Source organism: Eurosta solidaginis, chromosome 4, assembly GCF_040869045.1.
Source record: "Eurosta solidaginis isolate ZX-2024a chromosome 4, ASM4086904v1, whole genome shotgun sequence".
Taxonomy (NCBI): Eukaryota; Metazoa; Arthropoda; class Insecta; order Diptera; family Tephritidae; genus Eurosta; species Eurosta solidaginis.
Genome location: NC_090322.1, coordinates 4,661,713 through 4,688,268, shown reverse-complemented (window position 1 = coordinate 4,688,268; position 26,556 = coordinate 4,661,713). Strand labels below are relative to the sequence as shown.

General features: G+C 35.2%; 1 protein-coding gene across 12 annotated transcripts in view; it reads right to left on the bottom strand.

Annotated features, from left to right (window-relative positions):
- The window catches only part of Appl (amyloid-beta-like protein), a 262,090-nt gene that overhangs the window by 227,042 nt on the left and 8,492 nt on the right, over nucleotides 1-26,556 (bottom strand). For 10 of the 12 annotated variants that reach the window (XM_067779753.1, XM_067779763.1, XM_067779764.1 and 7 more), the window contains exon 2: nucleotides 25,837-26,064. In XM_067779753.1, the coding sequence (XP_067635854.1) occupies nucleotides 25,837-25,914 (78 nt within the window). In that variant the 5' untranslated portion in view covers nucleotides 25,915-26,064. The remainder of the gene's footprint in view (nucleotides 1-25,836; nucleotides 26,065-26,556) is intronic. The other 2 variants (XM_067779758.1, XM_067779759.1) reach the window with 1 other exon arrangement.

The following is a 26,556-nucleotide window of genomic DNA, read 5'->3' as shown; positions in this document are numbered from 1 at the left end:
TTCCAAAAAACACGTTTGCATAAAGTGACAACACCGCATGGATAAATGGAAGGAAATTCAAAAATGTCCCTCATAAAACAAAAGTAGCGACTACCTCACAGTTTACATCGAGTAAATGCCTAAAAAATAACGAGTGGCGGCTCTTATTATATTTATCCTCTTTGGTACGAGTAGGCGGCCATCGCCGTGCGTTAGTCATGGAGAAAAGTCCTTGAAGTTGTATAGCCTCACAGGTGAAATGTTAGGTTGAAAGTATTGATACTTGGCAGCTTCAGCGGCTTACTGGGATGTCACACAGTAATTCATAAGAAATTGGTCATTTGCGCTGCGGCGCCATGACATATGTATGTTTATACCATATACATAGATCTAAATCAATCAATTCCACGGACGGCGCCTTGGAACATACATATGGGCACTTCCATGGTAACTCACGTTACATCAGAGACAAAATTGTCCCCGATTAATTTGCACTTACTTAGCTATTAATTATATCAAATTTTCAACTTCTTCCGCCAACCTTTCGCCGATTGGTTTCGCTAACTTCAGTCTTATTTTAGCGCAGAATGTCATAAAAAAAAATGTTGTAAAGCTATACATTTTTTTTTCGCTGTTAATTTGCAATAAATTAGGTACTCATTATGTAAAATTTTCAACTTCTTCCGCCAACTTTTCGCCGATTGGTTTCGCTAACTTCAGTCTTATTTTAGCGCAGAATGTCATAAAAAAAATTTTGTAAAGCTATAAATATTTTTTCTCGCTGTTAATTTGCAATAAATTAGGTACTCATTATGTAAAATTTTCAATTTATTCGGCCAACCCTTCGCCGATTGGTTTCGCTAACTTCAGTCTTATTTTAGCGCAGAATGTTATAAAAAAAATTTTGTAAAGCTATAAATTTTTTTTCTCTCTGTTAATTTGCAATAAATTAGGTACTCATTATGTAAAATTTTCAACTTCTTCCGCCAACTTTTCGCCGATTGGTTTCCCTAACTTGAGTCTTATTTTAGCGCAGAATGTCATAAAAAAAAATTTTGTAAAGCTAAACAATTTTTTTTTCTCGCAGTTAATTTGCACTAAATTAGGTACTCATTATGTAAAGTTTTCAACTTATTCCGCCAACCCTTCGCCGATTGGTTTCGCTAACTTCAGTCTTATTTTAGCGCAGAATGTCATAAAAAAAATTTTGTAGCTATAAATTTTTTTTCTCGTTGCTAATTTGCAATAAATTAGGTACACATTATGTAAAATTTTCAACTTCTTCCGCCAACTTTTCGCCGATTGGTTTCGCTAACTTCAGTCTTATTTTAGCGCAGAATGTCATAAAAAAAAAATTTTGTAAAGCTATAAATTTTTTTTCCCGCAGTTAATTTGCAATAAATTAGGTACTCATTATGTAAAGTTTTCAACTTATTCCGCCAACCCTTCGCCGATTGGTTTCGCTAACTTCAGTCTTATTTTAGCGCAGAATGTCATACAAAAAATCTTATAAAGCTATAAATTTTTTTTCTCGTTGTTAATTTGCACTAAATTAGGTACTCATTATGTAAAATTTTCAACTTCTTCCGCCAACTTTTCGCCGATTGGTTTCGCTAACTTCAGTCTTATTTTAGCGCAGAATGTCATAAAAAAAAATTTTGTAAAGCTATAAATTTTTTTTTCTCTCTGTTAATTTGCAATAAATTAGGTACCCATTATGTAAAATTTTCAACTTCTTCCGCCAACTTTTCGCCGATTGGTTTCCCTAACTTCAGTCTTATTTTAGCGCAGAATGTCATAAAAAAAAATTTTGTAAAGCTAAACAATTTTTTTTTCTCGCAGTTAATTTGCAATAAATTAGGTACTCATTATGTAAAGTTTTCAACTTATTCCGCCAACCCTTCGCCGATTGGTTTCGCTAACTTCAGTCTTATTTTAGCGCAGAATGTCATAAAAAAAATTTTGTAGCTATAAATTTTTTTTCTCGTTGTTAATTTGCAATAAATTAGGTACTCATTATGTAAAATTTTCAACTTCTTTCGCCAACTTTTCGCCGATTGGTTTCGCTAACTTCAGTCTTATTTTAGCGCAGAATGTCATAAAAAAAATTTTGTAAAGCTATAAATTTTTTTTCTCGCTGTTAATTTGCAATAAATTAGGTACTCATTATGTAAAATTTTCAACTTATACCGCCAACCCTTCGCCGATTGGTTTCGCTAACTTCAGTCTTATTTTAGCGCAGAATGTCATAAAAAAAAATTTTGTAAAGCTATAAATTTTTTTCTCGCAGTTAATTTGCAATAAATTAGGTACTCATTATGTAAAGTTTTCAACTTATTCCGCCAACCCTTCGCCGATTGGTTTCGCTAACTTCAGTCTTATTTTAGCGCAGAATGTCATAAAAAAAAATTTTGTAAAGCTATAAATTTTTTTCTCGCAGTTAATTTGCAATAAATTAGGTACTCATTATGTAAAATTTTCAACTTATTCCGCCAACCCTTCGCCGATTGGTTTCGCTAACTTCAGTCTTATTTTAGCGCAGAATGTCATAAAAAAAAAATTTTGTAAAGCTATAAATTTTTTTTCTCTCTGTTAATTTGCACTAAATTAGGTACTCATTATGTAAAATTTTCAACTTCTTCCGCCAACTTTTCGCCGATTGGTTCCGCTAACTTCAGTCTTATTTTAGCGCAGAATGTCATAAAAAAAAAATTTTGTAAAGCTATAAATATTTTTTCTCGCTGTTAATTTGCAATAAATTAGGTACTCATTATGTAAAATTTTCAACTTATACCGCCAACCCTTCGCCGATTGGTTTCGCTAACTTCAGTCTTATTTTAGCGCAGAATGTCATAAAAAAAAAATTTTGTAAAGCTATAAATTTTTTTCTCGCAGTTAATTTGCAATAAATTAGGTACTCATTATGTAAAGTTTTCAACTTATTCCGCCAACCCTTCGCCGATTGGTTTCGCTAACTTCAGTCTTATTTTAGCGCAGAATGTCATAAAAAAAATTTTTGTAAAGCTATAAATATTTTTTCTCGCTGTTAATTTGCAATAAATTAGGTACTCATTATGTAAAATTTTCAACTTCTTCCGCCAACTTTTCGCCGATTGGTTTCGCTAACTTCAGTCTTATTTTAGCGCAGAATGTCATAAAAAAAATTTTTGTAAAGCTATAAATTTTTTTTTCTCGCAGTTAATTTGCACTAAATTAGGTACTCATTATGTAAAATTTTCAACTTTTTCCGCCAACCTTTCGCCGATTGGTTTCGCTAACTTCGGTCTTATTTTAGCGCAGAATGTCATAAAAAAAAAATTTGTAAAGCTATAAATTTTTTTTCTCGCAGTTAATTTGCACTAAATTAGGTACTCATTATGTAAAATTTTCAATTTATTCCGCCAACCTTTCGCCGATTGGTTTCGCTAACTTCAGTCTTATTTTAGCGCAGAATGTCACAAAAAAAAAATTTGTAAAGCTATAAATTTGTTTTTCTCGCACTTAATTTGCATTTAATTAGCTACTAATTATGTAAAATTTTCAACTTATTCCGCCAACCTATCGCCGCTAAAATAAGGGACGTTCTTAAAATACTCATTAACTCCTTTCATTTGATACCCATATTGCACAAACGAATTCTAGAGTCACCCCTGGCCCACCTTAATGGCGATATCTCGAAACGGCGTCCACCTATGGAACTAAGGATTACGCCCTTTTAAAATAATCATTAACACCTTTCGTTTGATATCCATATCATACAAACAAATTCTAAAGTCACCCCTGGTCCACCTTTATGGCGATATCTCGAAAAGGCGAACACCTATAAAACGAAGGCCCACTCCCTTTTAAAAATACTCATTAACACCTTTCATTTGATACCCATATCGTACAAACAAAGTCTAGAGTCACCCCTGGTCCACCTTTATTGCGATACTTCGAAAATGCGTCCACCTATAGAACTAAGGCCCACTCCCTCTTAAAATACTCATTAACTCCTTTCGTTTGATATCCATATTGCACAAACGAATTCTAGAGTCACCCCTGGCCCACCTTTATGGCGATATCTCGAAACGGCGTCCACCTATAGAACTAAGGCCCACTCCCTTTTAAAATACTCATTAACATCTTTCGTTTGATGCCCATATTGTGCAAACAAATTCTAGGGTCACCCCTGGGCCACCTTTATGGCGATATCTCGAAACGGCGTCCACCTATGGAACTAAGGATTACTCCCTTTTAAAATGCTCATTAACACCTTTCATTTGATACCCATATCGTACAAACGCATTCTAGATTCACCCCTGGTCCATCTTTACGGCGATATCTCGAAAAGGCGTCCATCTATAGAACTTAGGTCCACGCCCTATTAAAATACTCATTAATACCTTTCATTTGATACCCATATCGTACAAACACATTCTAGAGTCAACCCTGATCCACCTTTATGGCTATATCCCTAAATGGCGTCCACCTATAGAACTACGGCCCACTCCCTCATAAAATACTCTTTAATGCCTTTCATTTGATACACATGTCATACAAACACATTCCAGGGTTTCCCTCGGTTCATTTTCCTACATGGTTATTTTCCCTTATGTTGTCACCTTAGCTCTCAACTGAGTATGTAATGTTCGGTTACACCCGAACTTAACCTTCCTTACTTGTTTTGTCTATTATTCTATTATTCGTGTATTATTGTCTATTATTCATGCGTTCTATATACCTTCTTCTACCAACCAATAAATTATCAAAATTGTATGTAGAACTTATATTTTAGGTGCCATCTTCGACCTACCTATTTCAGTTTGGCTTTCATATAGCCATTTTTCCCTTACCGTACAGCACTAACCATCACAAACTTCCGTTTACATTTAAAAGCTTTCGACCTCTTCCCGTTATCGTGCTACTACATTGTCTCGTTGCTTGCCGGGCTGCCCATGGCTTTGCTGGACTGCTCCATTCTCTAAACGAGCATATGTTTGTATGTGTATGAATATATATGAATAACCCCTGTACACACATATAAAAGTTCACCATTATCGTTTCTAATACCTTTAATAGTCACACATCATACTTTCAGCCCACTTTTGCCCTATGTCCAGCTCTGATTCTTTTTCTATTCAATTGCGTTTACTTACTTACATACATACAAACATACACATATCTTTTTATTAAGTATGAGTGAATAACCACTATCCCTGCCTGCTAAATCGGTGTCACATTTTCTTATGCTGGTTCCAATATGCTAACCCAATATCTAATACATTCATACAAATAATCGCTCATGCACACATACATATGTACATACGATGGCACCCATTTTTATATGAAATGAGAGTTTATGTGGCGTTACACAAAATTGTTTTGTTTGTTTGTATGCATGCATGTTCATACGTATGTATGTATGTGGTGCTAGTGTTTTTTGTTCAACAGCTTTGTTTTGTTTTTGTTTTTTCACTTCATTTCCAGTTTACCGGTTTGTAGAGACGTTTCAATGGGTGCCACCACTTGAACGGCATTCGAGTTACAAGCAGTCGCTTGGGCTTTCAGCACCATAAACTACAATTTAGCCCCAGCACTGACTGCGTAGTTTGCTCACTTGGCACCTACTTCCCTTACACCACAGCTTTGCTGTGTATTTCCGTTGTTGCTTTCAGCTCCTTGTTGTATGCTTCCATTGTCTCGTCACTCTTTATTTGTCATTATTTTCATTTCTATTCATTTCAGTTCATTTGCTTCATTGTGTGAATCATCGTCATCATCATCTTTATTGAGTTGAGTATGTATAAGTATATGGTTCGGTTGACTCGCGCGTAAAAATAAGTTTAAATGAGCTTGATTGCCATGGTAACATAAGTTGTATTATTTAATGTGGCATGAGTATGAGATATTCGTTTATTTTTTTCTAATTCGAATTTCTATAAACATGTAGGTTAAGCGAAATCGATTTGTCTTTAATACAGCTCATAAGATAGATACACATGTGCATAGCTTGCAAACTAAGAGCTTTTGATCTTTCACAAAAAAGCTCTTTAATCAGGAAAGCTCAAAAGCTTTAGAAATATTTCAATAAGAGAGTAAACTGTTAAGTAAAAGCTCTCGAAGGTAAAATATGTATGTGGAAATACCAAAAATTCTATTATACAAAATTCGATTATGGTTGACATCTATAGGTGTGTCAAAGCTATATAAACATATATATTCATAGGTACAGGTGGCTATAGGAGAATGAGATACATATAGCATGTTTTGGAGCTTTCATGCACAAAAGCTTATAAAATGGTTTAATTGGGCAACGAATTAAAAAAGTTATATCAGAATGAAATAAATGGCCAAGAACACATAAAGCGTATAGTGCACTTCAAAGCTCTTTTCTAAAACAAACTTTCTTTTCTAAAACAAACTACCATTTGGTCTCAACTTGTGTCATACCCATTTGTCATCGAGTAATCACACAAAAGTTCCATCGCACTGACATACAAACAAAAGTATACAACCCTTTCATTTGCAACACTTTTTAAACCAGATGTTTAACTGGAAAGCTGCTATCTGCAAGCTTTCATAAACTTTAGATTTTTTTCCACTTCTAAAGGGAAGTCGCTCAAGCTCTGTCAGATGCATTAATCAATTATTTCATTGGAGGTTAAGACCTTTTTTGGAAAATATTTACATTAAAAACTTCTCCCGTGCTTACAAAAAGCTCTATGGACTCTTTGGTCGTAGTATAATCAAACACTTTCTCAAAAGCTCCAAAATTATTATACCTAACTATTTTTCAATGTAAAATCTTCTATAGTTTTAAGAAGAAGTGGTCATTGTGAAAAAGCTTATAAAAGCTTTTAAGAATTTTTTCGCAGATGTTAATCTGATGTCGGCAAAAAGCTATGTATGATGAATTAAAGGTCTATGAAACTATAAATGAAACTTTAAACCAAATTTGTTTTACTTACATTTTCGCCAATACGTCTATCAAGATATAAAACCATTTACTTCAAAGCTTTTAATTAAAAACTTTGTTCCGTATAGGAAAGATCACTGAAACTGTGAAGAAAAAATGTTCTACATTTCTCCTTAGAACATTCATAAAACAAGCATAAGAATCATATCTAACAAGAAACATTTTGAGCTTTTGTGAACAAATTGTGTTACAATAAAAGCGTAGCTTACATGAGAAGCCTTTAGAGAGAGGTAATAGCCTCAATTCTTCCGGAAAATTTATATCAGATAAGCAGTACTACAAAATAGGTAGAGTTTTATTTTATAAAAAAAAACATTACTAAAAGCTTCTGACAAAAGCTCTTAAATGCTTTTACGACTTTTTTTGGAAATATTAACCGAAAATGTATATCAAAAAAATCTCATAGACTGCCACACATGTTAATTTTTAAGAAAAAGATTTTCCTGCCTGAGGAGAACTATAAAAACTTTGCGAATATCTTTAGGGATAGTTAACATTACTTTTTTTTAAGAAAAAGTAACACTGTCGTATCATATCGTATTTTCAACACTTTTCATCTACAACATGTCTCTAGAAGAAAAAAATTTGTAAAATCTCTTTTATCTATTTCCATACTTTTCGCGCCATTAATTGAAGTACTTAGTGCTAAATTTTAATTGACACTAACATAAACATACTTTACGTGTATGAACCATTTAACGTCGTTGTGTATAAAATTGATAAGCCAAATGAACACAATTCTTGAAAATAAAGAGAGTAGTAATACCAAAGTACTTATGGTGTAAAGCCAATATATGCGAGTATGAGTAAGGACAATAAATGGAATGGAAGTGGTTTGAGGTATGCACAGATAGTAGTAATGGTTGGTTGTAAAATTTTGAAATACACAGTTAAGTATATGTGAAAAGCTATTTATATAGCTTTCCTGGACATGTAAAGCTTGTTTGAAAAAAACTATTTTGATTGCAGGGGTTGTGACTTTATCAACAATTTTTTCTTTCTTATTTTTTCAGAAGCTGAACTGGGTAAATGTCTCATAAAACTGCCTCTAAACTGACTCAACATTCTTTCCTACTCCTGCAATTGATTAAAATTAAAAAGTGTTTACATGCCAACACAACATATTTTTATAGTTATTAGGGTGATATTGACTTTGGAGGCCTGAGACGCGCACATGTGCACCAACTGAGTAATGCAAGCCGAAAATTACGCATCCAAAAGGATAAACGAGTGCAAAGCGATAAACACTAACGTATCGAGAAAATGCAAAAAATTTAATTCTTAAAACAAAAAAGAAACTTTCTTTTGAGCAAGCTTTTTATACATATATACTCTTCATATAGCAAGTAAACATGCACCGAAGTTAAGTTCGTAGTAGTGACCGCACCCTTATGTATTGCTTATCTTTAGAATTCAACTTAACTGCTGTGAATGAACTCGTCGGTGTCTTATCGTTTATTTTATAGACCATTTCGTAAAATGTCTTAATTATACACACACTATTAAGCACAACCCGTTTTGTAGCGAGTTCTTTACCCACTGCCGCGAGTCTTCAACAATTGCCGCTAGATGGGTCTCCGAAACATTATCTTATAGCATTTTCTTTTCTGGCAAAAGTGTTACGCCTTTTTTACGCCGCGCAAGGGTTGTAAATATATTTTGTTCTGTTCTAAAAGCAGGTAACGCCTTTACGGGCTATTTCGTTCTTTTGTGAAAGTTGTTGCCTGCTCGCAACGCAAAAGCGTTACGCTTTTACCCTGCATAAAATGGCGGTGTGGCAGTGCAACTCTGCTAAACTAGCTGATAGTGACATTTTATTTTCGTAACTTCACATATTTTTAGGCGAAGAAAATTTTAATGAAGGTAATAATGAATTTTTATGATCATTGACAGCGCGTTTGTGAAAATCAGGTAATACAACACGGGGTAGCCATTTATGTTCTTTGCATGCACTATAACTGTTGAACATTTTCTGGGGTAGGAGTAACTCTATTAAGGTTTTACCATTTACTTAGGCAACAATTTATTTCAGAAAAGAAAACACTATTAGTGATGAAAATCGTTTTTTTACCCGCAAATGTAGGTGTATAAACATGTAAAAAAAAGCGGCTAATATAAAGGAACGCCTACAAGTATGCAACATTTTATACTACATGACACATTTTCAGACGCAGGCAAGATTCAAGCAGTTCGGAAAACAGAAATAAAGGTAAAGGATAAGCGGATATTACATATTTTGAAGATTTTCGATGACTGTGTTGCAAAAATGGCTATATATTAATACTTTGAATTGGTGACCGGAAGGGGTGTAAAGCTGTATTATTTTAATTGAGTTGTAAAACACCTTGAAAGTACTTATGAGGATTGAATGGATTAGTCGTTTCAGAGAAATATTTTTTGTTCGATGTGGTCGCCAGCTCTTGAGCTTCAAAATTTAAGCTGGCAGATGTGTGTGGATCTAAAATCTGCAACGTCTGTAATTTACATGTTTATACACAAACGTATTGTCTCGCCTGAATAATTTCCAAAAGGTTTCACCGTTCATGATGCGATAACACCAAAAGAATGAGAGAGTAAAAGCAAAGGGAAAAGAGCAAATAAATATATGGTTGAGCGGAACATCACCCCACTCGGCTGTTGACTCTAAAGCAGGGGTCTGCATTCGCTGGCACAATTGTGCGTAAACGAAAGACCAATCACTTTCAATTTTGGAGACCCTTGCTCTGAAGCAACTCATCTCAGTATTTGATTAAAGCAGGGCCTTTCTCAGGATACGCCTTTTAAATTTGGCCCTTTCATTGTAAAATGCAATACATTGAGTTTTTGAAACAAATTCTGAGAGGGTATTTTTCACTCTAAAAATGATAATTGTGTTTCAAAGTCCGTTTGTCAGCCTTGTCTCCACGTCATTGAAAATATCACCTTAGACTGATGTCGTCAAATTCATGACTCCGCTCTTGCCGCATCGAACAAATTACGTAATACAAGTAAGGAAGGCTAAGTTCGGATGTAACCGAACACTACATACTCAGTTGAGAGCTGTGGAGACAAAGTAAGGGAAAATCACCATGTTGTAAAAAGAACCTAGGGTAACCCTGGCATGTGTTTATATGACATGTGTATCAAATGAAAGGTATTAATCAGTATTTTAAAAGGGTGTGGGCTTGAGTTCTATAGATGGACGGCTTTTAGAGATATCGCCATAAAGATGGACCAGGGGTGACTATAGAATTTGTTTGTACTATATGGGTATCAAATGAAAGGTGTTAATGAGTATTTTAAAAATGCATGGGCCTTAGTTCTATAGGTGAACGCCTTTTCAAGATATCGCCATAAAGGTGGACCAGGGGTGACTCTAGAATTTGTTTGTACGATATGGGTATCAAATGAAAGGTGTTAATGAGTATTTTAAAAGGGCGTGGGCCTTAGTTCTATAGGTGAACGCCTTTTCAAGATATCGCCATAAAGGTGGACCAGGGGTGACTCTAGAATTTGTTTGTACGATATGGGTATCAAATGAAAGGTGTTAATGAGTATTTTAAAAGGGCATGGGCCTTAGTTCTATAGGTGGACGCCTTTTCAAGATATCGCCATAAAGGTGGACCAGAGGTGACTCTAGAATTTGTTTGTACGATATGGGTATCAAATGAAAGGTGTTAATGAGTATTTTAAAAGGGCATGGGCCTTAGTTCTATAGGTGGACGCCTTTTCAAGATATCGCCATAAAGGTGGACCAGGGGTGACTCTAGAATTTGTTTGTACGATATGGGTATCAAATTAAAGGTATTAATGAGGGTTTTAAAAGAGAGTGGCCCTTAGTTGTATATGTGAAGGCGTTTTCGAAATATCGACCAAAATGTGGACCAGGGTGATCCAGAACATCATCTGTCGGGTACCGCTAGTTTATTTATATATGTAATAATAATAATAATAATAATACCCAACGGATTAAACCCTCCAAAGCCCGCCCGACCGGCGCGAGGGGCGCATCCGCATGACGCACGGATTTGTTATTGCCGAGTTGTTGATAGGCGGAGGTTTGTTAAGCGTCGAGATCTAAAACTGCTCAGCTACAGAATAAAAATCATCAGCTGAGTACTATACATAACAGTTAGAAATTACAGTTAGGAATTACTACATTGTTAAATAAGTGAACATTTTTAATTTATTTGATTTTTTTTTTTTTTTTTTTGTTAAGAGTTAAGTATCCTAATCCTATCCAGACAGTTTTCTTTATGGTAAAAAGTGAATCCGTTATATCAAATGAATTAGAATGAGTGTTAAAATCATGACACAAACACCGAAAAGATTCATTTAATTCGAAATTAGTTCTACACTGACTCAAAAGAAGAGGTTTGTAATGTCTTGACACCCGTGATGGGACGTTGAAATTTACTTCGTTCAAAAGAATTGGACTAGAAATCAGTCCATTCAGGAGTTTAGCCATAAATATAACGCCTAGCATTTCTCTACGACTTGCAAGAGTTGGAAGATTGTTAAGCTTTAACCGACTAGTATAAGGTGGAAGATTATACGCAGAGTCCCACTGAAAATTCCTTAAAGAGAAAAGTAGAAATTGCTTTTGTATTGATTCAAGTCTATCTGCATGAACTCGATATTGTGGATTCCAGACTATTGATCCGTATTCTAGTATCGGTCTAACTAAGGTGATGAAAAGGGCTTTAGTTACACAAGGGTCACTAAATTCTTTGGACCACCGTTTCACGTATGAAAGAACACCTCTAGCCTTATTGACAGTAGCATTAATATGAAGGTTGAAACTAAGTTTAGCATCTATCGTGACTCCCAAGTCCTCAAAATAGTTTACTGATAGAAGACAAACATTATTAATTACGTAAGAGGCTGCTGGCAAAGATCTTCGAGATAGGCACATGAATTTGCATTTATTGAGGTTCAGCGGCATTGAATTTACGTTGCACCAAGTAACTAGGCAGTTTAAATCCCCTTGAAGCAAGGGACGTTCTTCGATAGACGCATAAGACCTAAAAAGTTTTACATCATCAGCATACATTAAGATTTTGGAATATTTTATAGTGGTACAGATATCATTAATAAATAGCAAGAACAGAATTGGACCAAGGTGGCTGCCTTGTGGGACGCCAGAGGGAACATCGATGACATTTGAAAAAGTATTTTTAAAAATAACTTTTTGCGTTCGACCGCAGAGATACGACGAGATCCACTGGGTGAGACCAGGTTGGAAGCCAAGCCGATCCAGCTTGTAGATAAGTAAGGAGTGGGATACTTTGTCAAATGCTTTACTGAAATCAGTATAAATAACATCTGTGTGAAGATTTTCTCTAAATCCCTTAGAAACATGAGTTGTGAATTCAAGTAGATTAGTAATGTTAGATTTGCCTTTACAGAATCCGTGTTGCGGTTCTGCAATCAAAGTAGAAATGGAAAATGTTAGCTGATTGGTAACGATAGCTTCAAACAACTTTGGGATGGCCGACAACTTTGCTATTCCTCGATAGTTCTCTACACACGACCTACTACCACTTTTGTGAAGGGGTATGAGAAAAGATTCCTTCCAAGCAGAAGGAAAGACTCCACTTTTTAGGGACATATTGAATAAATCAGTTAGTGGCTGATAAATGTGCTCAGCGCATTTTTTAAGAAAACAAGTAGGAATTAAATCAGGACCGTACTTGTAAGATTCTTTCAAAGACGTTAAATATGAAAAAACTTCATCCGGATATATTTCTGGAATATTAATGGTGTTAAGTGAGTTAAGCTGAAATGGATATTCATTTGAAAAAGTATTAAATTCATTGGAATAGTTGGACTTGAAAAATTGTGCAAAGAAGTTAGCAATATCTTGATCGTCGCTAGACAAATCACCCTGGTATTTTAAAGCAGAGGGAAACCCTTTAACCCTACGTTTAGAGTTCACGAAATTATAGAAAGCTTTCGGATTGCAAGTTATTTTCCTTTTCATCTTACAGATGTACGTATTATAGCACTTTTTGTTTAATTCAAAATATTTATGACGCAAAATAGAGTAATGCAAGTAATCGGAGTGAGAGCCCGACCTTTTGTATAATTTGAAGAAGCGAGATTTTCTGTTTTTTAAGGACTTCAGCTCTTTAGTGAACCATATTTGGACTGATTCGGTAGACACACGTTTTCGCTTAGGTACGTGTTTTTCCAAAATACCGTAAATGGTGGTATAAAAGTCAGAAACATGTTTGTCAATATCAACACCATATTTGGGCCAAGCCACTGTAGATAAAGTTGGATTAAGTTTACTAAAATTAGCCTTCGCGAATTGAAATCTGAAACTAGAGTCGTATTTAGTAGCAATGCTACTCGGAGAATTTCTTTCGAATTCGTATGCTATTTCCAGGGAAGGATGGTAAGGGTCTTCAGGTACAGTAAGAGGTTCACCCCGGCTTAGAGTATATTTTGATGTATCATCGACAAATACCAAATCAAGGGTCCTCCCGAACATGTTAGGAATTATATTTATCTGTTTAAGGCAAAGTTCAGTTATTTCGGCTAAAAATTCGTTGTTGGACAGGTTAGAAGAAATAGGTACAATATTCTGATCAGATATGGTCCATAATACATGCGGGATATTAAAGTCACCCAGGACTATCATCGAATCAATGGGCTTCATCAATGAATTAACAATTTTGAGCAGGGAAATATGATCCATATACACCGAAGGATCAGAAGATGGTGGGATATAGCAGACCGCGATATAGACACAACCCATTCCGAGATTGATTCTAATGCATTTGAATTCTGTAGAATCAATAATGGGTAAATTAACCTCAGCTGAAGGTACAGAAGAATGTACCGCAAGCAAAACTCCACCTCCAATTCTGTTCAAGCGGTCATTTCTGTATATTTGGTAATCATGGCAAAGGATCTCTGAATTAAATACATGAGGTTTTAGCCAAGTTTCAGTTAAAGCGATAATGTTGTAATTGCAGTCAAACGATTTCAAATACAATTCAGTTAGTTTAGTGTTTAAACCTCTAACATTTTGATAAAACAAATTTAGGACCGATTTAACATTCAGTTTTTTGATGCAATATTGTTATGTGGAAGTGTAGCAAGATTTGAAATATTAGTATTACGCCTACGCTCGAATTCCCGCACAAAAGCACCCGCACAATACCACGAACAGTATTCCTTCCAAGATTCCAAGGGCTTTTGATTTCGCCCTGCAAAACTTTTTCATTTTCTTCTACTTAATATGGTAGGTGCCACACCCATTTTACCAAGTTTTTTTCTAAAGTTATATTTTGCGTCAATAGACCCATACAATTATCATGTTTCATCCCTTTTTTCGTATTTGGTATAGAATTATGGCATTTTTTTCATTTTTCGTAATTTTCGATATCGAAAAAGTGGGCGTGTTCATAGTCGGATTTCGGCCATTTTTTACACCAATACAAAGTAAGTTCAGATAAGTACGTGAACTGAGTTTAGTGAAGATATATCGATTTTTGCTCAAGTTATCGTGTTAACGGCCGAGCGGAATACAGACGGTCGACTGTGTATAAAAACTGGGCGTGGCTTTAAACGATTTCGCCCTTTTTCACAGAAAACAGTTATCGTCCTAGAATCTAAGCCTCTACCAAATTTCACAAGGATTGGTAAATTTTTGTTCGACTTATGGCATTAAAAGTATCCTAAACAAATTAAATGAAAAAGGGCGGAGCCACGCCCATTTTGAAATTTTCTTTTATTTTTGTATTTTGTTGCAACATATCATTACTGGAGTTGAATGTTGACATAATTTACTTATATACTGTAGATATAACTTTTCTTTTAAAATTTGAATTAAAAAAAATTTTTTTTTTAAAAAGTGGCGTGCTCCGATTTTGCTAATTTTTATTAAGCAGACATATAGTAATAAGAGTAATGTTCCTGCCAAATTTCATCATGATATCTTCAACGACTGCCAAATTACAGCTTGCAAAACTTCTAAATTACCTTCTTTTAAAAGTGGGCGGTGCCACGCCCATTTTCCAAAATTTTACTAGTTTTCTATTCTGCGTCAAAAGTTCAACTCACCTACCAAGTTTCATCGCTTAATCCGTATTTGGTAATGAATTATCGCACTTTTTCAATTTTTCGAAATTTTCGATATCGAAAAAGTGGGCGTGGTTATTGTCCGATATCGTTCATTTTAAATAGCGATCTGAGATGAGTGCCCAGGAACCTACGTACCAAATTTCATCAAGATACCTCGAAATTTACTCAAGTTATCGTGTTAACGGACAGACGGACGGACGGACGGACATGGCTCAATCGAATTTTTTTTCGATACTGATGATTTTGATATATGGAAGTCTATATCTATCTCGATTCCTTTATACCTGTACAACCAACCGTTATCCAATCAAAGTTAATATACTCTGTGAGCTCTGCTCAACTGAGTATAAAAATTATCTGGATATTAAGGCTCTGGTAACCTTCACTTGAATGTTTTTGTCTAAGCAGTTACATGTGAACCAAGCACGAAAACTTGCAAGGACTTCGAAACTTCTCTAGGCCTTCTTGAAGTCTGGTATCTGAGCAAATTCTGGCTTGGTAATCAGATTCTTTGGCCATTTTTTTACGCCAAGTTTTCGCTCTAAATTGTATAATTTACTAAGGCATATTTAACGTATTTAAGTCCATTTGCCGTAGCTAAGTACTTTTGATGACGCCAGCTGTTGCTGCGGCATAGAAGATAGAGAGATGGGGTAATCGAAATGCTTCATGATCAACTGCCTAGCTTTGGCAATGAAATAGCGTAAATACCTCGGACGGAATATTTCATGAGATCTCTCTAGAGTATCATCAGGTGATGTGGTATCGGAAAAGGTCTGATTTTTTTCCAGGTGTGGTGGCTGCTTAAAGATATGCTCCTTCCACCGTCAGAAAGCTGTCTCTGACCCCAATCTTAACTTTAACAAAATAAAAATAAGAACAAAAATAAAAATAAAAATATCTAGATTTTCGCTATCGTTCGTGTAAACAAATCATTAGAGACCATTGAACAGCGAACAACGGGACATTCATATGGCTTAGCAGCTAAAGGCTTGCACTGATATGAATGTTGGAGATTCGAGTTCAACGCTCAGCTCCCGAAAAGCTAGCTGATGAAGAAGTGAATTTCAGAAACATGTCCTAGTAACCATCGCCGTTTGTAAACTTGCAATTTTTCTCTAATATCAATTACAAAAACCATTGTGTAAAGCAATATGAGCAAAGCTCCCTAATTAAATACATAAAATCAGCCATGTTGTTTACTGAATTTTATAGAGATGAAAAAATTAGTCAAACAGTCGGATTTCTGTTTTTGTATTCGAAAAAATGGAAAAACTGATTCAAAACCTAGGCGCCTTAAAGCTCGCAGCTTCTAGTACCGTGCCTCCTACAATAATAAGTAACTAAATTTTGCATATTTTTTGGCGTAATGAATTTTGGCGTCTTAAGCGATAGGTGAAATTGGAACACAGCTATAATTCCTCACTCTACAAATGCTCATCGCCAACAAACCCGATTGGCAAAAAATTCGCAATAAATATCATATGCGCCTAAAAGTATGTATTACTTAATATGTTTGTAACACCGTCAGGTTGCATTAGCTGGTCCATGAGGACCTCTAAACTGAATGAGTCCATAAACCTGCCAGACGCAGATAAATTATTCTCATAATAAGCTCTACTTTCTACATTTTTATGAAGATTAAAATCTAGCTTATATTATTTGAATTAGTCTTTTATTTGCATTTCCTTATGCTATCTAATTTTGTGTCTCTCTCATTAACATTTCTATTCATTTTACATTAATTCATATATGATTTTTCTTTTGTTCCCTACTAATTCCATTCCCTTTAGACATCACAAACTAAGCTCATTTAAGAATTCGCAACATTTATACATTCATTCATTTTCATTGCTATTCAACGCATTTGATATTCGTATATTATTTCCTCTTACTTCTTGTTCCCACTGTCGGCATTCTAAATATTTCATTGTATTCCCTTATATTTTTATACTCAGTTGAGCAGAGCTCACAGAGTATATTAAGTTTGATTGGATAACGGTTGGTTGTACATATATAAAGGAATCGAGATAGATATAGACTTCCATATATCAAAATAATCAGGATCGAAAAAAAATTTGATTGAGCCATGTCCGTCCGTCCGTCCGTCCGTCCGTCCGTCCGTTAACACGATAACTTGAGTAAATTTTGAGGTATCTTGATGAAATTTGGTATGTAGGTTCCTGAGCACTCATCTCAGATCGCTATTTAAAATGAACGATATCGGACTATAACCACGCCCACTTTTTCGATATCGAAAATTTCGAAAAACCGAAAAAGTGCGATAATTCATTACAAAAGACCGATAAAGCGACGAAACTTGGTAGATGAGTTGAACTTATGACGCAAAATAGAAAATTAGTAAAATTTTGGACAATGGGCGTGGCACCGCCCACTTTTAAAAGAAGGTAATTTAAAACTTTTGCAAGCTGTAATTTGGCAGTCGTTGAAGATATCATGATGAAATGTAGCAGGAACGTTACTCTTATTACTATATGTGCGCTTAATAAAAATTAGCAAAATCGGAGAGGGACCACGCCCACTTTTAAAAAAAAAATTTTTTTAAAGTAAAATTTTAACAAAAAATTAAATATCTTTACAGTATATAAGTAAATTATGTCAAGATTCAACTCCAGTAATGATATGGTGCAACAAAATACAAAAATAAAAGAAAATTTAAAAATGGGCGTGGCTCCGCCCTTTTTCATTTAATTTGTCTAGGATACTTTTAACGCCATAAGTCGAACAAAAATTAACCAATCCTTTTGAAATTTGGTAGGGGCATAGATTTTATGGCGTTAACTGTTTTCTGTGAAAATGGGCGAAATCGGTTGATGCCACGCCCAGTTTTTATACACAGTCCTCCGTCTGTCCTTCCGCATGGCCGTTAACACGATAACTTGAGCAAAAATCGATATATCTTTACTAAACTCAGTTCACATACTTATCTGAACCCACTTTATCTTGGTATGAAAAATGAAAGAAATCCGACTATAACCACGCCAACTTTTTCGATATCGAAAATTGCGAAAAATGAAAAAAATGCCATAATTCTATACCAAATACGAAAAAAGGGATGAAACATGTTAAGGTAAGGATTGTTTTATTGACGCGAAATATAACTTTAGAAAAAACTGTATAAAATGGTTGTGACAGCTACCATATTAAGTAGAAGAAAATGAAAAAGTGCTGCAGGGCGAAATAAAAAACCCTTAAAATCTTGGTAGGTATTACATATATAAATAAATTAGCGGTATCCAACAGATGATGTTCTGGGTCACCCTGGTCCACATTTTGGTCGATATCTGGAAAACGCCTTCACATATACAACTACCACCACTCCCTTTTAAAACTCCCATTAATACCTTTAATTTGATACCCATATCGTACAAACTCATTCTAGAGTCACCCCTAGTCCACCTTTATGGCGATATTTCGAAAAGGCGAACACCTATAGAACGAAGGCCCACTCCCTTTTAAAAATACTCATTAACACCTTTCATTTGATACCCATATCGTACAAACACATTCTAGAGTCAACCCTGATCCACCTTTATGGCTATATCCCTAAATGGCGTCCACCTATAGAACTACGGCCCACTCCCTCATAAAATACTCTTTAATGCCCTTCATTTGATACACATGTCATACAAACACATTCCAGGGTTTCCCTCGGTTCATTTTCCTACATGGTTATTTTCGCTTATGTTGTCACCTTAGCTCTCAACTGAGTATGTAATGTTCGGTTACACCCGAACTTAACCTTCCTTACTTGTTATTTTTGCTTTTTATATCCTTTCATTTCCCAAGCATTATTTCAATTTGCTATTCTACACATGTACGGGCCTTTTGTTACAATTGTCAATTTTAATTTCGAAGACGGTGCTAAGTTTTCATAAGTGAAATCCCAAAGCGACCGAATGCATGAATGAATCAAAAAACAAAAAAACAAACAAACACGGCGAATGAATGTCTGAAGAGACGAACTCACTGTGAACTCAATTCTTTATCGAATGTATGAACGAGTGGTGTGAGTATGTGTGATAATGTTTCATTTTTTTGTTCAAAATTAAGGCAGACAAGCCCCGGAAAGTTGGCGGAAAGGCTAAATAACCGGTCGACTGACTGACTGACTTCACACATGTCGAGGGTTCATTTCTTCTGTTGGCTTTTCCGTTGTTCTGTTGGCTAACAGCGTTGTAGCACTGCCCTCATTTATTATATAACATATGTAAGCATTTACTCACACATACATACATTCATTCATATGAGATGTATTCAATTTTTTTAAGTTCTTCCACTTTTGCTCCACCTCTTTTCCTGCTTCCAGTTGCTTTTGTTTGGCAAGTATATTAAATCTTTCAACGCTTTTGTATGTCATTCATTTCCCTATGGATTTCTGATTTCTTGTATAAAAGACAAAAGGGGCGATGTTTCTTCTGCTACCAACCATTACTCCCCCCCCCCCCCCCCTTTCCACTCCGTCCCAACATTCAGTAAAATATTTTCGTAACGAATGCTGCTTATTTATTGGGGGAGTCTTTGGAGTGTACATGAGCCATTGTTTGTCAAAAGTTTGCATTGTGCCCAACTTAAGCCGCATCCATGTGAAGTGGAGAAAGGGGCATAGTTACATAAATAGCTTACATGAAATATTAATGCCATCAACAATACAATCTCCTTTACATCGGGAATTAATCTCTGTTTCGAATTTCTGTACACATTTATATTCGAATTGTATAAAGGTTTTTTCGCAAATTAATAATTATTAGCCGCAGTCGATCGTCTCACTGAACAATGTCAAAGAGAAAAATAATAGGAATTTAGGCGTACTAGTAAGTTCTATAAAATTTTCAAAAATCGTAACCTATCCACAGGCGCTACCTGTTTTTTAGTCGGCCTATGTAAATCTTGCGAATTGTTTATAAAATTTTCAACAAAGCTAGATTACAGCTCGGCGTTAAAATGCTACCACGGATACTGAGGAGATTACTCGCAATCCCAACAATTATCGGCCTGCTTCTTAATGGGGCCTATAACGTTTCTTAGAAAAGAAGTAGACCAATCCAAACAAATCTCAGATTTTGAAGGCGGAGGAGAAGCATGCTACATATATATATTTTAGCGATGTAGTCGACAATCATCGTCAAGTGGATACAGAAACCACGCAACAGAACTATGTAGATAACCAGTCCCAGCAGAATGGTTTCCTTATGCTGTTTGCCCACCGGTAAAGCTTTCAAGAGATTATGGTTATCACGAGCGCTTATTCCTCTCTTGGGTCGTCTTCAAGAAGGGTAAAAAAATTCGCCCGATTTTCCACTCAATCATTACCTTTAAAAAATATTTATAGGCAAGTGGGCGTGGTAAATATTCCTTTTTTCTCCTAGCGATATGTTTTTGATCGATTTGTAGAAATTTATCGAGTCGGATAAACACTTCCATCGATTTTCTGTTAATGAAAAATCATATTCATATTATCCTCAGCATACTTTTAGGCGCTTTGATCTATTCAACCATGATGAAAGCACATCACTTTTTTCTTTTTCCTCTCTTTGGCATTTTCACCCTATCCACTAACCATTACTCTTTTTAACAGCCTTGTGTTTTAGTCCGTGCCAATAACGCATTGCATTCAACAAAAATGCATCCGCTGTGTCTACTCAAATTACGCCTGAAAGCATGCCAAAATAAATGACTCACAAAATGCACTGCCTAAATAGCGATTTGGCCAAAATCCAACTGTCTGAGCGAGACACTTGACCGTTGTAAATTGCAAGAGGAAAAATAAAAATACTTAATTTATATCTTAAGCTCACTTCCGTCTTCGCAAGTTGAGTTCAAAGCAAAATATAAGGGAAAGTTTAAAAACAAGAATCGAAGAAAAGATCAAAAAATTATATTTTACAGCAAATTGCTCCCCCAGCGTGTAAGGAAGGCTGTGCTCATATAGACAACAAAATTTGTTAGGGTCATGCACATTGCGTGTCGGAGCTAATTTTAAAAAACAAACCTAATTATTCATTTACGAAATCGCTAAATTACCTTAATACAGCTAAGCGCATACCTATGTATGTGTGTGTGTATTTGTGTTTGTTTATATGTGTGTAGTTAATAGCCCACCCACACATTTTGTACACTCTGGCTGAAACTAAATAACATAAACTTCAATTTGTCCAATCAGGCTCATACAAATATTTCTTGCTTTAATATACATACATATGTATGTGTATATCTTTATATGCATGCGGTAACATTTGTTCGCATGCATGTATTTGTGTTGGTGTTTTTTTTTTCATTTTCATGGCTACACGCAATCGCCAGCAAATAGCCATGACAGCCAAATTCACCCCAACTGAAAGAGCCTTGAAAAAGTTTAAAACAGTTTGGAAATTGATTTTACAACAAACAAGTAAAGGTGTCTAAGTTCGGGTGTAACCGAACACTATATACTCAGCGTGAACTTTAATTGTACATTTCATTTCAGATAAATTACTTTTCTACATAACACGTGGCACCACCCGTTTAAGAACAAAATGGCTCCCCATTTCCCCTTGCAATAAAACTTGATAAGTGAAATATCACTGATTCATAACTATTTTTTGCTAAGTTTTAGTTTTTTATTCTAGTCTACGACCCTTTTAAACTTGTTTTATATCTAAGTTGGCGTGGTCCTTAACCGATCCCGTCCATTTTTACTAGAAATATTTTCTGCTATAAGGAAAATATGTGTACACAATTTCATTACGATATATAAATTTTTCTTCGAGTTATGGCTCCCGAAACATAGAAAATTGCTTAGTCATAAAAGGGGCGGTGCCACGCCCATTTTTTAGATTTGAAGTTTTTCCTATTTATTGTTATAAATCCACTTGGGAAATGAAATACCATTGATATTAAGCTTTTTTTGCAAAGATATAGTTTATTTTATTCGTACACGACCCTTTTAAAAATATTTTATATAAAAGAGGGCGTGGACCTTAACCGATTTCGTTAAGTTTTCTTCAAAGCATTCCTTATAGTAAAGGCAACCTCTCTGCCGAATTTTCTTACGATAGGTTTAACGATTTTTGATTTATGATTAATAACATTTGTAAAATTGATTTTATCACAAGTGGGCGGTGCCACGCCCATTTGACAATTTTTTTATCAAGAGTCTCAATATCAGTCCACATGTCAAATTTCAACATTCTAGGTGTATAATTTACTAAATCACGTTTTTTGTGTTTTCCAAAATGTTATATATATAAAAAGTGGGCATGGTTATGATCCCATTTCGCTCATTTTCAATACCAATATATTCTGGGTCCAGATAATCTCGTGTACCAAATTTGGTGAAGATATCTCAATATATACTGAAGTTATCGTGTTAACGGACAGACGGACGGATATGGCTCAATCAAATTTTGTTTCGATACTGATGATTTTGATATATGGAAGTCTATATCTATCTCGATTCCTTTATAACTGTACAACCAACCGTTATCCAATCAAAGTTAATATACTCTGTGTGCAAAGCACGCTTATTCTCTACTCATCTCTACAAGGGGTTTGAAGCGCACTGTAATTGATTTACTGTGCTCAGAACACTGGCCCTCAAACTGTGCTTTTTAAACACCCGATTTCACTAGGAAGCCATACCATTCCTGCTTTCTGCTTTTGTAATCGCAATAAGTTCTCTATGGAGTGTTCAAATCTTTGTTCGCCTGTCCCTTCTAACTCAGTGGAAGCTTCCCTGCTTCCTCTGTTTATGAGTTTTGGTGCTGGAAGGAATACTTTCTGAGATGTCGCGTTTTCTTTTATTCTCATATTATTCATTTTACTATACTCATGTCTGCGTAAAGCTCAAACAACTCTTCATTAAACCTTTTTCGAAACATACCGTTGATATCACAGACAGGACCATAAGTCATCTGCAAAAATGTTTCTTTCCAATACTCTAAGGTCATCCTACCTTCTCTTTACATCGCTTATGATTCCGAGGATTTTCCTTTTCAATCTCAAGCGTAACCATTTGGTATGGTCGAAATATGCTGATATTTCTTAGCTTCGCAAGTATATCGCAGCCCAAAAGTACGCACTTAATTTGTGCTAGAACTGGGCATTCACACAGGTGGTACGTGACTTTTTCTTCGCTACGCTCACACTACTTAAGCGCCAAATACACGACACGAACATTTCCGCGAACATTCCGCAATCTTGTTCGCAGCTTTGGCCATACACCATACGAACTTTTGGCCGAACATTAGTTCTCTTTCAGACAGCGATGAATACGGACAACAATTGTGCTGCAGCAATATTGCTCGATGTGGCAATTAAGCGTAAAAAAAGAGAGAAGATCGCAAAAAATGAATTTGGTGCAAAGAATGGTTTAAAAAACGAGCAGTTCTTGGATCTACTTCTTTTAATTTATCGATTAAAGTCGCATAATCATTATTCTTTTTAATTCTATTACAATAATCTTTGCTTTTTACTTGCCACAATGATGGCAAAGATTTATACATTTCAATAAATTCACTCAGAAATTTTTTATTGTCCATTTTACTTTTCCGCGCACGTCTGTTCCGTTCAGAAATTACTACGATTATGAGCTATTTCGCCATACATACACGAACAGTTCGCGCAAATGTTCGCCAAAAATTAAAATATTTTGATTTTTGGCGAACATTTGCGCGAACTGGCAAACACCACCATACACGACAGAAAAGGTCGCAGAAACATGACATGACGGGAATGTTCGCGGAAATGTTCGTGTCGCGTATTTGGCGCTTTAGCAACTCCTACGTCTCTTGTTGAATAGGGTTCTCTTACTCTTAGCTTACAGGTCCAGCAGTCGGGGTTCTGCAATCAGTAATTCCAAAGATTTTTCCCCTGGCCTATTTAAGGGGGTCTCTATTATTTTCGTATCGTAAGCCGCTCGTATTTATTTGCTTACCGTAAAGACAAGTATGAATCTGTTCTCTATGTCGGATTTATGAATCTTTATTATCACGTAGGTGTATGATTCCTTAAGATCCTCTGCCATCCTGGGCCTGATATTTGAGAAATGTTATGCAGAACAAAGCATATTTTTTCAGTTACTGACAGCCTTGAGTGCTGATTGGTTAGCATGCCTCGCACACTCTCACTAAACTCTTGGATTTGAACAAACAGGCTACCCCTCTCTATATCCAGTACTTCTGCTTGAAAGACAATAGCCACGTCAAGAAGACGGACTGAAAGTGAAATATTATGTTGCTTAAAGAAAATGCTAGATCCTCCGCCGCAGCTCATTTTGGGTCTCCACTCCACTTTTGAGGGGATTCTCATCGTTTAATTCTTTTCAAAACTCAACAATGGTCTTGGCGCTTCTCTAACCCCTCTGAAAGCTTTAGCATGTGCGAACCATCGCCCATACCTTAGTCTGAGTCTGATGACGGCGGTGTAAAGCCATTTTAAGAGTTTGGGGTGCGCATATCAGCTGTTTTATGTTAGCAACACCAACAGTGGCAAAGAACTGTGTATAAGAAGAAGCTGAGCCATTTCTGAATAATGATCTAATTTTATTGCATTTCTGATGTAATAAAACTGACAAGTGCTTAACTAGTTTTTGAAAATTGCCTATAACCACTTTTCAAAGTTTTTCTCATAACAAATTTAAAATGAAATCAGCACCAGTGAAGGCGATTCTTTACAGTCCACCACTCTTAGATTCCAATTGCAACCAATTTTATACGAAAAAATGTTTTGCCTATTTTTGAAGCACATACAACATTTTTTATTTTCATTTTTCGCATTTGATGACTTTCTGACATTTACGACTTTAGTAGTCACATATACACATATAAAGGCAGTTATATTTGTAAGCCAAATTCATTCGTTTTACCAATAAAACCGGACTATCTGTACAAGTAATTTTGTGCTTGTTTTTTCGACAACACCAACATTTTTATTGCTTTTTATTTACTGCAACAACAACCCTTACATATAAAACTATAATGTTATATGAAGTGAACGTGCGGTAGAAAATGGTTTGGTAAGAAATATGACCATTGCGCTTGATCACCCCAGCAGCAAAAGCATGACAACAACAACAACAAAGCAACAACAACGAACATATATTGAATAAGAAGCAACGGAGCATTATAATTATTTCAGTGACCACAACAAGAGACAACAAACAACAAAATATATGTACTTACGATATATTAAAACGTTAAGGCATTGCAAGCAAGCAAGCAACAACAAAAACAACATTTATACAAGCAAAAAAACATACATGTTATCGAAGACAAGGGACGCAACTAACAAACAACAACTATGAGTAACAAAAAACAAAAACAACACCACTAGCAGCATGAAGTGGCAGTAGCAAGTGAAGCGCAAACAAGCAGCGCGACAGCACAACGGTGACTATAACGGTAACGACGAACGAGCAAAAAAAACGGTACGAAGCACAGCAAGTGGTATATACTGACAGCAAAAAAACGACGGCAGTCAAAAGACGACTACGGCAAGAAAGACTGAAGGATTGTACAGAGTGGTTGTGAAGAGAAGAGCGCGGAAAGGAGTGAGCCAAAGACAAGAGAACGAGTAAAAACGACCAAAAAAAGTTGAATGGGGAGGTGGTGGAAGCAAAGTGTTTGTAACGCTTGAGTAGCTCGCAGGACATTCAAAGCATGGGCGCATGTAGTCAATTTCGGGTACATACTGAATGTTTATTTGTTTCGTAGTTACACACAGACACCCCTACTTAGAAATAAAAGCTTATACATACATAAACTTTGATACTTATGCTCTTATATACATACATATGTACATATTTACTACGATCATGACTCACTCACCTGTATATTTGGCAAATTTGTCGCACAGATGACAGTTAAGGCCAAAAGGCCAAGACTGAGTTTTAATGATTTTAACATTGCAGCACGATAATTTTTGTTTTTTGTTGTTTCTTATACTTATGCGTTAATTCTTTTTTATTGATTTTTCACCATACACACTTAACAAGTTTAAGTTGCCGTTTGTTATTGTTTCGTTTTGATTTTTAAAGAAAATTTTAGTTTTTCGTGCTTATAAATTTTAAAGTTTTTGTGTAAAAAATGTGAATTTAAAATATTTATTTAAAATTTGATTTGAATTTTTTAATTTAAAAAATAATTGGTTTTCTTGCATTTGATTAGGGATAAAGAATGTAGTTTTTTTAATGAAACTGTAAATTTTTGAGAAAAACTATATAAATATTTAAAAAATAATAAAAAGAAGAATTTTAATAAAAAATTTAAAAACTTTTGTACGATGTCAGTTTGAAAGAAAAAAATTTTGAAAACCATAAAAGTTTAAAACATTATTCTTTGTTTTAAATTTTTCTTAACTAACTAAATAAAAAAAATATTTATAAAAACAATAAATTTAAAAAACTATTGTAATTGCTTTCCGGATTATTATAAAAGTCAAGAAAAAACGAAGTTTGAGTCGTTTTCTTGCATTTGATTAGGAATAAAGAAAGTTGTTTTTTTTTCATGAAAATGTAAATTTTTGAGAAGAACTATAAACAACTTCTT